At 38.7% G+C, this 16,920-nt stretch overlaps 1 protein-coding gene across 11 annotated transcripts in view; it reads left to right on the top strand.

The window, feature by feature from the left end:
- The window catches only part of IDE (insulin degrading enzyme), a 121,965-nt gene that overhangs the window by 41,846 nt on the left and 63,199 nt on the right, over positions 1-16,920 (top strand). For all 11 annotated transcript variants that reach the window (XM_063781993.1, XM_009458941.5, XM_063781992.1 and 8 more), the window contains one exon: positions 373-542. In XM_063781993.1, coding sequence (XP_063638063.1) covers positions 373-542 — 170 coding nt within the window. The remainder of the gene's footprint in view (positions 1-372; positions 543-16,920) is intronic.

Below are 16,920 nucleotides of genomic sequence, written 5' to 3'. Positions count from 1 at the left end.
TTTCTCTTTTTTTTTTTTTTTTGGAGCATTAGCCACATGTAACAAAGTTTTTATAGACGTACCAAATTAAAAATCTTAAATAGACTGCTGTTGTCCATAATCTGCCTTTTTTGGTGTTAATTTTTTAAATTTTCACTGTTTATCATCTCTGGGGTAGATCAACTCCTCTGCATTTACCTCTGTTCAATATTAGATTTTTCTTCCATTACATAGCACTTATTTTATACTCCTTTTTTCTTAGTAGCAATGGTAGTTTTGTTTCTGATTCTGCAAAATTTACATTTCCTATCTAATAAGTTCCAAAAATCTTTCTAAAAGGCTATTGTTTTAAAATGACATCTTTCAAGTTTTAATTATGTTTCGTACCCTTAGGTTTGCACAGTTTTTTCTGTGCCCCTTGTTCGATGAAAGTTGCAAAGACAGAGAGGTGAATGCAGTTGATTCAGAACATGAGAAGAATGTGATGAATGATGCCTGGAGACTCTTTCAATTGGAAAAAGCTACAGGGAATCCTAAACACCCCTTCAGTAAATTTGGGACAGGTTTGTCAACAGCTGCTTTCCTTGACCTCATTTAAACCCATGGCCACTGCATAGTATTATATTTTATGTATATATAAAATATATTTATGTATATATTTATGTATATAACCCATGGCATATACAGTTCATGGCATATTTTACAATTCAGGATAGATTTCAAAATTCCACATTTCTACTTACATCCTGTTCAAATAGAGTTCTAAACGTTTAAGGAGCAGAGCAGTTAGAGTTGTGAATAGATATTAACCAGCATTCCATATGGAGAAGATAATAGATTCTTTTATTCCAAAGCCTACCTTCCAAAGTACTTTTTTTTGTAAAGGCTCACTATAGTATTGTTGAATCCACTTGTCCTCATTGCCTCCACTTCTGCTAATCCAGATGCATAGCGTCTGCTATGGGGTTAGCTCTGTGGGAGATAGGACACTGTAGAAGACACACAAGATCCCAGCTCTTAAAGTGCTACAATCTCCTAGAGGGAGATAAGAAATGGGGATAACAGGAAGTAGAATAAGATAAACGTGGAGACTCTTGACTTTATAATTGTACCTTTTTCTTCAATTTTTCATTAAAAAGTACTTGTTTAAATATTTAAACAGTACAAAAGCATTTAGAGTAAAAATAAAAGCAGAAACACAAAGTCTGTCTATTCTTTATCTATTCTTGCCAGTCGTACTCACCAGAGGTAATCATTGTTAACAGATTGCTATACTTTTAAAATACTGTTTTGGGTATTATAAAAGTACATAAGAATAAGGATAATATATTATTTAATGTACTTAGAAATTTATGCTTAAAAATTCACTTCTGTATTATGAGAACATGCTTATTTTATAAATTAGTTTTGGGAACTTTTTAAAACCATAAAGACAACTTTCTTTAAGTTTGGATATCATCCTAATATATCCAACAGCAGTCAGAGAAATTAGCATAGCTTTACAGAATTAGGAGTTTTCAAAAATTATACTTTGAAGCAGTGATATTATATTCTTTAGAACCGTGGTACTTGGCACTCAATATTAACATAATTGCCAAGATGAATAGTGTGGTTCTTAGAATGTCTACATAATGCTGAATTTTTTAAAAAGTGATTTTTGTGGAGAACATCAGTATACATGGTATGTCAAGAATGGAATGTGAGTTTTAAAAAACAAATATCAGGCCAGGCATGGTGGCTCATGCCTGTAACTGCAACACTTTGGAAGACCAAGGTAGGAGGATTTCTTGAGTTCAGGAGTTTGAGACCAGCCTGGGCAACATAGTGAGACACTATCTCTACAAGAAAATAAAATAATTAGCCAGGCATGGTGGTGTGTGCCTGTAGTCCAAGCTACCTGGGAGGCTGAGGATGGCTTGAGCCAGTGAGTTCAACTGCAGTGAGCCACAATTGAGTCACTGCACTCCAGCCTGGGTGATAGTAAGACCCTGTCTCAAAAAAAACAACAACAACTTTCTTTTTGTTTTTTCAAAAGCATTACATTCAAATGGTTATTTATTTATTTATTTATTTATTTATTTATTTATTTATTGAGACAGAGTCTGGCTCTTGTCACCCAGGCTGGAATGCAGTGGCCTGATCTCAGCTCGCTACAACCTCTGCCTCCTAGGTTCCAGCAATTCTCCTGCCTCAGCCTCCTGAGTACCTGGGATTACAGGCGCCCGCCACCATGCCCGGCTAATTTGTGTACTTTTAGTAGAGGCGGGGTTTCTCCATGTTGGTCAGGCTGGTCTCAAAATCCTGATCTCAGGTGATCCGCCTGCCTCGGCCTTCCAAAGTGCTGGGATTACAGGCGTGAGCCACTGCGCTTGGCGATTATTTAAAGTAGTCCTTTTGGTATGTTAGATACTTACACAAACAATGCTGCTATTTTGCAGAATATGTTGGAGCTCCTCTTTGGGAGTTGCCTTTTTTAAAATAGCTTCACTGGTGACAAATTATAATCAGCATAATCAGAAAGCAGTTACGCATTTTCCAGAAATAAATCCAGTGAATAAGGTGAGTAGTGTTACTTCTGGTCACAAACAAGGAACATTTTTTTTTCCTGTAGAGGTGGGGTCTCACTATGTTGACCAGGCTGGTCTTGAACTCCTGGCCTCAAGTATTCTTCCTGCCTCGCCTCCCAAAGTGCTGAGATTACAGGCATGAGCCACCATGCCTGGCCACAAGAACAATCTTAAAATATTCTATAGAAGGGTTTCAGGAATGATGGGCAAAGAGATACATGGCATGGCATATCCATATGGGTGAAGTTTCAGGGCATATTTCTTTTTATAGCCTGACAAAGCTAGGCAGTTAGCAAAGTACAAGGTAATATAAACAGCTGAGAAACAAGTGAGCCAGACTCAATACACAGTACAGAAAATGTGATCTAAGTAATGCAAATGTCAAGTTACCTTCTGATTTTAGAATTATAAACTTACGTTGAATTTTTTGGAGTAGAAGTTCTGTGTATTTTTAAGGTCACAGGTACATTTGAAAATTTGATGACAGTTGTATGCCCTCATCTCAGATATTATGCATATTGAAAACTTTGCAAAAGTGATCGTTGCAGTAGGTTCCTTGTCAGAAATTCATGCTAATTTATGTAGATTGCTTTGGCCTCAGATGTTTTTGTGAATGTGGGCCACTTTGTTCATCAGGGGATTTTTTGTTTTGTTTTGTTTTTTTGTTTTGTTTTTTTTTTGAGACAGTCTTGCTCTGTCGTCCAGGCTGGAGTGCAGTATGGTGATCTTGGCTCACTGCAACCTCTGCCTCTCAGGTTCAAGCGATTCTCCTGCCTCAGCCTTCTGAGTAGCTGGGATTACAGGCACCCACCACCATGCCCAGCTAATTTTTGTATTTTTAGTAGAGATGGGGTTTCACCATGTTAGCCAGGCTGGTCTCAAACTCCTGACCTCAAGTGATCTGCCCGCCTCAGCCTTCCAAAGTGCTGGGATTACAGGCATGAGTCATCACGCCTGGTCTCATCAAGGGATTTTGATTTAAAATAATAATACCAGAAAAAGGTGTGTATTTTTGAATGAATAAAAACCACACATTGTATTATCTGTTTTAAGAAAACTTTACAGTAAGATGTTTGTCCCTAACAGTCGGTTTTCATGCTCAGAAATAGTATAGATTAGTGGCTTTCAAACTCTTTTTTGTATACAACTCATAGTAAGAAGCACATTTTATTTAGCAATTCAGAGTACATATATGTGTTTGTGTAAGCAGCTGAAACAAAAGTTTTGTCAAACACTATCTTACATCATGGGATGTAGTCTGGCACTTTCCCTTATATTCTGTTTTTTTTTTTTTTCTAGAGAAACTCTGATCTGCTAATACTTTAAATGCATTTAATTACAATATAATGGGTCCTGACCCACAGTTTTAGTAGTCCAAAGTGATAGACAATAGACTCTGAGCATTGGATAAAACACAGCACTCATCCATGAACAAAAATAAACCACAACAATAAAAAACTTTTGAGCTGATTAAAAATTATTGTCAAATAATTTTTGACAATAATGAGGTTTCAAAGGATTTCTGTTGAAAAAATAAGGATGCCCACTATCACTTTTTGTTTGGCTATACTTACAGGTATTAATCATTACAATAAGTCAAGGGGGAAAATGTGATTATAAGAGATGGAAAGGAAGCACAACAAAACCTATTTCCTTATTTCCATATGATAGGATTGCCTCCGTAAAAATACTGAAGAAAATCTTCAGATCAGTCATTAAAAATAATTCAGCAAGGTTGCCAGAAGGAAGACAAACACACTAAAATTGCGTTCTTTTTTTTTTTTTTTTGAGACAGAGTCTCGCTCTGTCACCCAGGCTGGAGTACAGTGGCGTGACCTTGGCTCACTGCCACCTCCGCCTCCCAGGTTCAAACGATTCCCCTGTCTCAGCTTCCCAAGTAGTTGGGATTACAGGCACGTGCCACCACGCCCAGCTAATTTTTTGTATTTTTAGTAGAGATGGGGTTTCACCATGTTAGTCAGCATGGTCTCGATCTCCCAGCCTCGTGATCCACCCGCCTTGGCCTCTCAAAGTGTTAGGATTACAGGCATTAGCCACCGTGCCCGGCCATGTTCTTGTATCAATAATCAATTACAGGAAAATGCTGGGGTAAAAATTATTTCATTTGCAATATTTAACAAAGCTGTAAAATATTCAGAAATAAATCCAATGAAAGAGTTGCAAGAAATATGTAATGGATATAAAAGAATGCCTAAATGGGGAGGTATATCATGCACATGGATGGTTAAACTCTATATAACATAAATGTAAATACGCCCCAAATTTCTCTAAATTCAATGCAGTGCCAGTTGAAAGTCCTGTAAGTTTTTTTTTAGGAATTTTATAATCTCATTATAAAATTAATAAGAGAGTAAAAGGCCAAGAATAGCTAAGATAATTTTGAGGAACAAGGAAAGCTACTTCTACCAGGTACCAAGACTTATTATAAAGTTCTAGTTGTTACAGTAGTAGAATTGAAGCAGGGGTGCATGAAGATACAAGTAGAACAGATTATAGGCCCTGGAAACATCCACAAACATATGGAAACTTGATATAAGGCAGAGGTACATTACAAATGAAAAAATATAGTTCTTTCTTAGGACTTTATGTAGACTTTCTATAGACTACAGACATGTGCCACTGAGTCTGGTTCACTACAACTTTTAAAAGAAAATATATGAGAATTTTTTTTATCTTCAGATAGAGGAAATGTTCTTAAACACACAGAAAAACCCATGAAGATAGAGATAAACCATAGGTTTAGAGATAAACTTGACCTCATTGAAATTTAAAATCCTTGTTCAAAAGAGACACAAAAAGCTAGATGTGGTGGTATGCACCTGTAATCGCAGCTTCTCAGGAGGCTGAGGCAGGAGGATGGTTTGCACCCAGAAGTTCAAGACCAGTCTAGGCAACATAGTGAGACCCTGTCCTTTTTTTTTTTTTTTTGAGACAGGGCCTCACCCTGTTGCCCAGGCTGGAATGCAGTGGTGCAATCTTGGCACTCTGTAACCTCCTCCTCCTGGGCTCAAATGATCCTCCTACCCCAGCCTCCCAAGTAGCTGAGACTACACGCACACACTACCACACTCAGCTAATTATTTAATCTTTTGTAGAGATAGGGTCTCCCTATGTTGCCCAAGCTGGTCTCAAACTCCTAGGCTCAAGTGATCCTCCTGCCTCAGCTTCCCAAAGTGCTAGGGTTACAGGCATGAACCATCATGCCCAGCCTCTTAACTTCTCTAAGCCCCAGTTCCTTTCCACATCAGGTTGATGTCAATATTAAATGAGATTGTGCATGTGAAGCCCATAATAATGTTAAATAAATCATATTAATAGTATAATACCTGATTGGTAGCTGTGAAAGGACAGTAGGATTCTGAAAAAGTCCTTGTCTTGATTCCATATAGATTTTAGGATTGTTTTTTTCTATTTCTGTGAAGAATATCATTGGTATTTTGATAGGGATTGCATTGAATCTGTAGATAGCTTTGGATAGTATGGACATTTTAACAATATTAGTTCTTCCAGTCCATGAACACAGGATGTCTTTCCTTTTTGTGTATGCCCTCCTTAATTTCTCTTATTAGTATTTTATAGTTTTCATTGTAGAGGTCTTTTACTTTACCTTTTTTTTTTTTTTGAGACGGAGTCCCGCTCTTTCTCCCAGGCTGGAGTGCAGTGGCGCCATCTCAGCTCACTGCAACCTCCACCTCCTAGGTTCAAGTAATTCTGCCTCAGCCTCCCAAGTAGATGGGATTACAGGCTTGCACCACAACGCCCAGCTGATTTTTGTATTTTTAGTAGAGATGAAGTTTCGCATGTTGGCCAGGCTGGTCTCAAACTCCTGAGCTCGAGTGATCTGCCCACCTTGGCCTCCCAAAGTTCTGGGATTAGAGGTGTGAGCCACTGCGCCCAGCCTGAGATCTTTTACTTTTTTGGTTCAGTTTGTTCTTAGAGGGCTTTTTTGTTGTTTGTTTGTTTTTTGTTTTTTGTAGCTATTATAAATGGGATTGCTTTCTTGGTTTTTTTTTTTTTTTCAGATTGTTCACTGTTGGCATATAGAAATGCTACTGATTTTGATATGCTGACTTTTGTATCCTGCAACTTTACTGAATTCATTTATCACTTCTAACAGGTGTTTTTGGTAGAGTCTTCAGGTTTTTCTAAATATAAGATTATGTTGTCTACAAACAATGACAGTTTGACTTCTTTCCATTTTGGATGCCCTTTATGTCTTGTCTAATGGCTCTGGCTAGGACTTCCAGTGCTATGCTGTATAAAGTGGTAAAAGTGGGGATGCTTGTCTTCTTCAGATCTTAGAGCAAAGGCTTTCACTTTTTCGCTGTTCCATATGATGTTAGCTCTGAGTTTGTCATATACAGCCTTTATTGTTTTGACGTATGTTCCTTCTCTACCCAGTGTGTTGAGAACGTTTATCATGAAGTGATGTTGAATTTTATTGAATGCCTTTTTCAGCTTATGGTGTTTGTCCTTGATTCTGTTACTGTGATGTATCATGTTTTTGTTTTATTTTGTTTTGAGACAGTCTCACTCTGTTGCCCAGGCTGGAGGGCAATGGTGCAGTCTCGGCTTACTGCAACCTCTGCCTCCTGGGTTCAAGTGATTCTCTTGCCTCAGCCTCCCCAGTAGCTGGGATTACAGGCACACGCCTGGCTAATTTTTGTATTTTTAGTAGAGACTGTGTTTTGCCATGTTGGCAAGGCTGGTCTTGAACTCCTGATCTCAAGTGATCCACCCACCTCGGCCTCCCAAAGTGCTGGGATTACAGGCATGAGCCATTACACCTGACCCTGTGATGTATCATGTTTATTGATTTGTATATATTTGTATATATTTTTGTTTGTTTGTTTGTTTGAGATGGAGTCTCACTCTTTCGCCCAGGCTGGAGTACAGTGGTGCCATCTCGGCTCAGGGCAACTTCTGTGTTCAAGCAATTCTCCTGCCTCAGCCTTTCAAGAAGCTGGGATTGCAGCGCTCACTACCACATCTGGTTAATTTTTGTATTTTTAGTAGAGACGGGGTTTTGCTATATTGGCCAGGCTGATCTCAAACTTCTGACCTCAGGTGATCCACCCGCCTCGGCCTCTCAAAGTGCTGGGATTACAGGCGTGAGCCACTGTGCCCAGCCTGATTTGTTTATGTTGAACCATCTTCGCATCCCTGAGATGAATCCCACTTGATCATGTTGAATGATATATATTATTATATATAAAATATATATATTATATATAATTTAATATATAATATATAATATATAATATAATATGTTATATATAATTTATATATTATATATAATATATAATATATAATATATAATATATTATATATAATAATATATAATATATAATATATTATATATAATATATTATATATAATATATTATATATTATATATTATATATATTTTTTTGAGTCTCACTCTGTCACCAAGGCTGGAGTGCAGTGGCACAATCTCAGCTTACCGCAACCTCCACTTCCCGGGTTCAAGCAGTTCTGCCTCAGCCTCCCAAGTAGCTGGGATTACATGCCTGCCACCATGCCCAGCTAATTTGTGAATTGAATGATATTTTTAATATGTTATTGAATTTAGTTGGTATCCACTTTCACTTTTTCTCTTCATTATTCACATATGCCTTTAGTTTCATAGTTCCTGATAAACTAGAAACCATTTTTCTGCCCTATTTTGTTTTTTTGTTTGCCTCTCAATGGAATTAAAGTAGGAGCAGTTGAATGTTTACAAGTAGGTTTAGAATAGTAAAAGGAAAAACTTAGTTCTGGTTATTCCTTACTGATCTGTTTCTCCAAACATAACTCTACCAACACTGTGGGAGCAACTGGGTTTATTCAGCTGGGAGGGAAATAAAAGAAGGAGGTCAAAGAGTGGGTGGGAACAACAAAACAGGTACTCCTTCATGTATAGGTAGAATGAAAGGCACAGTTGAAGACAAGAATGTAGAGGGTGGAGCTGTATTTTAGGTGTGCGTGACTTTTTTTTTTTTTTTTTTTTTTTAAGACTGAGTCTTACTCTTGTCGCCCATGCTGAAGTGACATGGCATGATCTTGGCTCACTGCAATCTCCGCCTCCTAGGTTTAAGTGGTTATCATGTCTCAGCCACCCAAGTTGCTGGGATTATAGGCACATACCACAATGCCCAGCTAATTTTTTTTTTTTTTTTTTAAGTAGAGACCATGTTGGCCAGGCTGGTCTCGAATTCCTGACCTCAGGTCATTTGCCTGCCTTGGCCTCCCAGAGTGCTAGGATTATGGTGTGAGCCACTGTGCCCAGCAAGTGAAAAGAAAGAAAATTTCTTTCTTTTCTTTTCTTTCTTTGAGACAGGGTTTCCTTCTGTCATTCAGGCTGGAGTGCGGTCGCATGATCTCGGCTCACTACGGCTTCCATCTCCTGGGTTCAAACGATTCTCCTGCCTCAGCCTCTGAAGTAGCTGGGATTAAAGGCATGTGCCATCACACCTGGCTAGTTTTTGTATTTTTAGTAGAGACAGGGTTTCACCATGTCGCCCAGGCTAGTCTCGAACTTCTGAGCGCAAGTCATCTGCCTGACTCCGCTGCTATTTACTCTAGTATGCTTATTCCAAGTTCATAGGATTATAAATATAAATGAGCCCAAATTTTCTCTCTCTCAGTTAACAAGTAATTTTTTTAGTCCCCCTACATGTAAAGTGCATTAGAAAATGCAAAGAAGTGTAACTAGTGTCATTGCACTCAAGGTGCTGAGAGTTTGGTTGGGGAAGCAAGGCAAACCCAGGATTTCACTGAGTGTAATTTTAGCTTTGATTTTCCAGGATCATCATCTCTCCATTTTCTTCCTCCTTTTTCTTGCTAATTTTTATTGAGTGCTATGCTAAGCACTTTACGTGGATTATTTAATTTCTAATAATTCTCACAGTAACCCCAGTAGGTAGATGCTCATATTTCCATCTTACATGAGTAGATTAAGACTTAAGATAATTAAATTGCCTTGGGTCCCTCAGCTTTTAAGTGCTGGAGTCAGGATCTGTGCCCAGATTTGGAGCCTTTAAACACTATTCTATTTTGCATGTTTTAGTGCTGCCCAGAATTTATTTCTCCAGGATCTTAGCGGAGATGCAGTTTCACTTCTCCTGAAGTATAGATAAGATTTCCTTAAGCAGAAGGAAGAGCTATTCAAGGGGAAAAAGAAAAGGAACTAATATTTGTTGTATTTGACTAATGTTTTAGTCTTGCAGGGAGTACAGAGAGGAGAGAGATAGGGTGGTAGTGGAACTATCTGTATAGGTTATGGAATTCAATTATCAAGTCAGTCTGAACTCAAAGCCTATGTTCTTCATGATAGTAATTAAGTTGACCCCCAAAACCATGACATGAAGAAAAGACCAAGGAGTGAGCCTGGTTTCTTTTGGAGAACATGAGTTAGGATAGTTTGAGTATAACAAAGGATGCTTTTGCATAGAGAAGTAGGAAGGAATAGAATAGAAAAATAGAACCCAATAAAATTGTGGAATATGAACCAGAGGGTAGTTCAGTGACTCCTGATCCTGTGGTAAAGATAATAACACACCAAATCAGACTCTAATACAAGTTCAATTACTTTTTTCTCTCTTCCCTCCCACCCTTATTTCCTCTTTTCTTCCCTTCACCATTTTTTTTTTGTGAAGAATTTAAAACATACACAAAAGAACACAAAATACTATAATGACCCTATGTGTGCATCACCCTGCCCCTGGCCAATTCTGTACAATCCACATTTCCATTCACCCTTTTGTATTATTTTGAAGAGATTCTAGATATCATTTTGCTCATAAATATTTCAGTATATATCTCTAAAACAGCAATTCATTTTTAAAAACATAAAAATACCATTATTGTTACCATTATTATCAAATATCTAGTTAGTGTTCAAATTTCTAGTGTTCTTATAAAAATCATTATTTTTAAAGTTTATTTGAATCAGAGTCCAAATAAGTTTTACATATGAGTGATTGTTTGATATGTCTTTCATTATTATTATTATTATTATTTTAATTTTTGTAGAGACAGGATCTCACTATGTTGTTCAGGCTTGTCTTGAAATCCTAGTTTCAAGCGATTCTCCCACCTTGACCACCCAAAGTGCTAGGACCCCAAAGTGAGTCACCCAAAGTGAGTCACCACTCCAGTCTGATATGTCTTTTAAGTCTCTTTTTAGTTTAAGAGTTCATCCTTCATCTCTTCCTCTACTCCTTCCCCTCACTCCCCTCTTGGAATTTATTTATTGAATAATCAGGTTGTTTGTTTTATCGAACTTCTCATAGCCTAGATTTTTTTTTTTTTTACTGCACCCCTAACAATGTAGTTTAACAAGTTCCTCTGTCTTCTGTATTTCTACAAATTGGCAGTTGGATATAGAGGCTTGATCAAATTTGTGTTTGACTTTTTGACAAGACATCTTCATAGGTGGTGATGTATTTTTCCATTGGGCATACAATGTCTGGTCATTTATGATGTTGCAAATATTGATTCTCAGTGCATCACCTCCCTAATTTTGGTTTTTCTAATGCTAATTCTATTATTCCATCTCTTTTGATTAACTTGAGTACTGCTGTAAAATCTCCTTTTCTACTATTTGGCTAGTCAGTGGTACAGTTACTGTGGGAAAGGCAGGATAAATGCTTTTATTCCATTCCATGTATTTACCAATTTTCAAAATAATGAATTGGTTTGTCAGCATCCTTCAGGGTGACTAATTTGTTTTTTGAGTATCACATAGACTCATGGATGTAAAAACATTTCATATATTTTAGTCCATGTAATCATTTATTGTTCCCTTAGCTTTTCCATGGATTTTGTTACTATCTTTTTTCTCGTTACTGGGATATGTGTCTGTGGAAAACTAGAAATTTACTGAAAACAAGAGCTGGACCAATCAAGTGTAGGAGTGTTTTCTGATGGCATTTAAGAGGTTTTCACTTAAAGTCCCCTCTTATAACTCATATCTTGTACTTGCATATACTTACTCAGCTGCAGAGGAATTGTCGGTTTAAATTTTGTGGGAAAATTCACATATATCAAAAGGCTTTAGTCTCTCACTTCCAGGATTTTTAGAAGATTGCTATAGCAAGAAGAAAGGGCTTTTTAAAAAGTTTATAATAATTCCAAGTAACTAGCTATAGGTATGTTAGCCTAACTTTCAGGATCTTGGGTTTTCAGAGAACATATAAAATTATAATGGGTTATAACTATCAAGTTGACCTTTCCCTGAGAACATACTATTGGAGAAACCTGTGGTTTCTAAGACGTTTCTAAAACTTAAAACTCATTCCTTCCCAGTATAAGAAATATATTGCTGGCTTCAGAATTTTCCAGGAAAATAAATTTTATTCCCTTGAAAATCAGTATTCATATACATTAGTACTGAGTTTGTAAGCTTTATTTATTCTAAACAGAATTTAAAATAGTTGTTAAAATGAAAATATAAAGTAGCACTTACTGGATTTTACAATTTACCAACCCCTCTTCGCATCCATTATTACATTTCTTAGGCTTCACAAAACCCCATGTTAATACTGAGTAATTATTGTCTGATAGATGCTATGCTGAGCCTTAACATGGATTATTTATTTATTTATGAGATGGAGTCTTGCTCTGTCACCCAGGCTGGAGTGCAGTGGCTTGATTTCGGCTCACTGCAACCTCCACCTCCCAGGTTCAAGCGATTCTCCTGCCTCGGCCTCCCTGAGTAGCTGGGACTACAGGTGACCACCACCATGCCCGGCTAATTTTTGTATTTTTAGTAGGACGGGGTTTTGCCATGTTGGCCAGGCTGGTCTCAAGCTCCTGACCTCAGGTGATCCGCCTGCCTCAGCCTCCTAAAGTGTTGTGATTACAGGTGTCAGCCACCGCGCCTGGCAGATTATTTATATTTTAATTCTCACAGCAATCCTGTGAGGTTGGTTCTCTTATTATGCCCATTTATGAATAAGTAAACTGAGGCGTAAGAGAGGTTAAGAAACCTGCCTGTGTCTCACAGCTAGGAAATGAAGGAGAGTCAGGGATTGAGCCTTTCCTTGCTTTTAGCACCTGGACATATATCCATATTATCCCTATTTTACAGATGAAATAAATGACCCCTTGGAGATATTTGGAGACTTTTTCAAGGTTGCTTAATTAGCACATGATGGAGTCAGGACAAGAATCCCTGAATTCCTAAATGCCAAGGCAGTGTTCTCTCCTAGCAGGCGTAGAGTGGAAGGGTCACAGTAGGTGAGCAACCCTGCTCCTCCATTCACTGCTGGAGCTCACCTGGATGCAACAGAGCCAGAAAGGTAGGATTCAAGATTTTAGTACAAGTAGCATTTTAATTTGACATAAATGACCCAGCTGAATGAGCACAAAATTAGGACAGTATGTGTCTAGAGACTGAATTGGTATTTATTATCCCAGCCTTATTCACGTTGTTCTCCATACATGGTTTCTTAGGTGTTGGGGGGCAGTCATCTGGACCATTTACTCAGCTTCTAGCCACAATTTCTATTTTTTTCTTTGGGGAGTACATCTTTTTGTATAATGATTCACTCAGAAGCCAAGAGTCCTTCCTACAATTCAAATTGTAACAGCAGTAGCTACTGTTTGTTGTTTATTTTCTGTTGTTTATTTATTAAGTATTATGTTAAATACTTCAGTATTTTTACAGATTTATGATGTAGTTGTCATACAAAGAGGTGGGTACACAGACATTTGCCAGATCATTCTCTGTCACACTGCTTAAAGAAAGAGAACGTTACAAATGCACTTTGAGCATCCGGTGTACACTTCAGTTGCATTTTCCTTCCTGCTCCTGAGAGATAACCACTATCTTCTTCAATGATTATCATTTCCATGTTTATAGTTTTATATGTTTTTAGGTTTCATGGAAATAGTATTTTATTGTGTGTAATCTCTGCCACTTGTATTTTTTCATTCAACATTTTGTTTTGTAAGAGTTGTCCATATTGATGAGTATTCCTCTGATAATTTTTGTATTTTATTGCTCTTTGAAAAATTCATTGAATGACTGTACCACTATTTATTCATTTTCCTGTTAATGAAACAGTGTTACTATGGAATTGTTGTACATGTCTCCTTGTACACAGACTTCTCTGGATACATATATCCAGGAGTGGAATTACTATGTAGTAGGATATGGACATCTTCAGATTGACTAGGTTGTTTCCTGTAGCGGTTGATTCAAGATGCACTCCGTCAGGCAGTGTCTGAGTTCTCATTCTCTGCATACTAAACAACAGTTGATGTCGTAAGACTAACATTTTTGTTAAGTAATAGTCTTATACTTTTTTTACGTGTATTTTTCTCATTATGTACTGTAAGTCCACTAATGTCAGTTTAGGAGATTGAGCCACAGAGAAGTAAAGTAACTTGTTCAAGGCCATGCAGTCAGAAGATATCTGGCCCCAGGAGAATCAATTGAATCTTGGAGGTGGAGGTTGCAGTGAGCCGAGATGGCAGTGTAAAGCACTAAGGAGCTTAAGCAAAACTCCCTCTAGAACTGTGGCTTTTAGAATCCTCATTTAGTAGAAAAGAAAGGCTTCATCAATACTCAAATTTCACCTTGATATGAGAGAACTTCAAACATTCTCCAGCAAAAGGCCTTTTTTTTCCCCTAAGGAGTTAGGACTATGGGTATGCACCTAAGAGCATCTGGACCCCTCAGGTAGAGTGAGAGAATAGAGAATGTCTCAGGACCTCTCTGGGCAGTAAAGCAGAACTAGGTCTTATTTATTTATTTATATTATTTTATTTATCTATCAATCAATCAGACAGAGTCTCACTCTGTCACCCAGGCTGGAGTGCAGTGGTGTGATCTTGGCTCACTGCAGTCTCTGCCTCCTGGTTTCAAGTGATTCTCATGCCTCAGCCTCCTGAGTAGCTGGGATGATAGGCATGCCACCATGCTTGCCAGGCTGGTCTTGAACTCCTGGCCTCAAGTGATGCACCTGCCTTGGCCTCCCAAAGTGCTGGGATTACAGGCATGATCCACTGTGCCCAGCTTGAACTGGTCATTAGTGAGAAAATGAGAGAACTAATTAAGAACCTGGAACCAACCTGGGTAACATAGACCCTGGTTCTACCAAAAAAAAATAAAAATAATTTAAAAAATAGCTGGACGTGATGGTAAATGCTTGTGGTCCCAGCTACTCTGGAGGCTGAGGTAGAAGGACTGCTTGAGCCCAGGAGATCGAGGCTGCAGTGAGCTGTGATTACACCACTGCAGTCTAGCCTGGGCAACAGAGTAAGACCCTATCTTAAACAAAAACAAGAACAACTTGGAAACTTGGGTGATAGGCTACGTCTAGTGAGTATGAATGCATATGATTACTTTGTGACTAGGAAAAGGTTAATGAGTTAAGGTTAAGGTTACTTGCTAGGCTGTTTCTTGCACATTCTGTCTTCACTGGATCTGTTAAGCATTCTGGGACAGGAATCTTGACTCAGTACCGTGCAGCACTACTGAGCTAAAGACTGAGTTTGAGAGCGCCATCTGGTGGCTTTCTGTAGACATCCAATTTCATGAACGAGGGACTTTCCCAGTGCCCCTATATCAGATATTATAAAAACACAAGAAAAAAAAATTAAACCACTTCAAGAACATACTCTACCATAGTTTTATCTCTGCAGAAGAAAGACAGGATCTCACTTAGTAGTGTAAGTAGAACCAATAATAAAAGTTATTATGCCAGGATCTTAGGATATTTCCAGTCAAGATGCCATTTTGGAGAGACACCGATCATTGGAATTTCATCTCCCAGTCCCTAATTTGCAAGGTATTATTTAGAGAATTTGACTATTTGTTTTTGACTTACATATTTTACCCTACTTGAATTAGTTATTAAGATTTCATGAGAGCTGTTAGTGGTACACTACATACATCGCTGGAGAGTTATAAAAATAGCATTGCATCCTTTTTTTAACCAGTCTAGATCACATCTATGAGAATTCACATCACAAATTTAATGGTTTGGCCCAAAATAGTAAATTTCTTTCCACAAGTAACTTGGCAAGTTCTAAAAAAATCCCTCAGTGACTCTGTTCAATTAATTATGGAGTACATAGGGAATTGAAAATTAAAATAAGCATGAATGGAGGCCATGTGGATCTTATTTTGTCTTTTAAGCGCTCATAATACCTACTATCTCATAGGGATTTTAAGAAGTGGAGATATAGATACAGATATAGACATATTTTTTTGAGACAGAGTCTCACTCTGTTGCCCAGGAGTGCAGTGGTACAATCTTGGCTCAATGCAACCTCTGCCTCCTGGGTTCAAGTGATTCTCATCCCTCAGCCTCCCGAGTAGCCGAGACTATAGGTGCCCACCACCATGCCTGGCTAATTTTTGTATTTTTAATGGAGAGGGGTTTTCACCACGTTGGCCAGGCTGGTCTTGAACTCCTCACCTCAGGTGATCCACCCATCTTGGCCTCCCAAAGTGCTGAGATTACAGGTGTGAGCCACTGAGCCCAGCCAAGAAGTATAATTTTTTTTTTTTTTTTTTGAGACGGAGTTTCCGTCTTGTTGCCCAGGCTAGAGTGCAATGGCACAATCTTGACTCAGCGTGATTTCGGCTCACCGCAACTTCTGCCTCCTGGGTTCAAGTGATTCTCCTGCCTCAACCTCCCAAGTAGCTGGGATTACAGGCATGTGCCACCACGCCTGGCTAATTTTGTATTTTTAGTAGAGACGGTGTTTCTCCATGTTTGTCAGGCTGGTCTGGAACTCCTGACCTCAGGTGATCTGCCTGCCTCGGCCTCCCAAAGTGCTTGGATTATAGGCGTGAGCCATGCACCCGGCCAAAAGTATAATTTTTATAGGACACTTTTAGGCCGGGCTTGGTGGCTCAGGCCTGTAATCCCAGCATTTTGGGAGGCCGAGGCAGGCAGATCACCTGAGGTCGGGAGTTCAAGACCAGCCTGACCAACATGGAGAAACCCCGTCTCTACTAAAAATGGAAAATTAGCCGGGCGTGGTGGCGCATGCCTGTAATCCAGCTACTAGAGAGGCAGAGGCAGGAGAATCACTTGAACCCGGGAGGCGGAGGTTGGGGTGAGCCGAGATCACGCCATTGCACTCCAGCCTGAGCAATAAAAGTGAAATTCCGTCTCAAAAAAAAAAAGGCTGGGTGCGTGCGCAGTTGCTCATGCCTGTAATCCCAGCACTTTGGGAGGCTGAGGTGGGCGGATCACGAGGTCAGGAGATCGAGACCAGCCTGGCTAACACAGTGAAACCCCATCTCTACTAAAAATACAAAAAATTAGCCAGGTGTCGTGGTGGGCGCCTGTAGTCCCAGCTACTCGGGAGGCTGAGGCAGGAGAATGGTG

Source organism: Pan troglodytes, chromosome 8, assembly GCF_028858775.2.
Source record: "Pan troglodytes isolate AG18354 chromosome 8, NHGRI_mPanTro3-v2.0_pri, whole genome shotgun sequence".
NCBI lineage: Eukaryota > Metazoa > Chordata > Mammalia > Primates > Hominidae > Pan > Pan troglodytes.
This window is presented reverse-complemented; position numbering and strand designations above follow the sequence as displayed.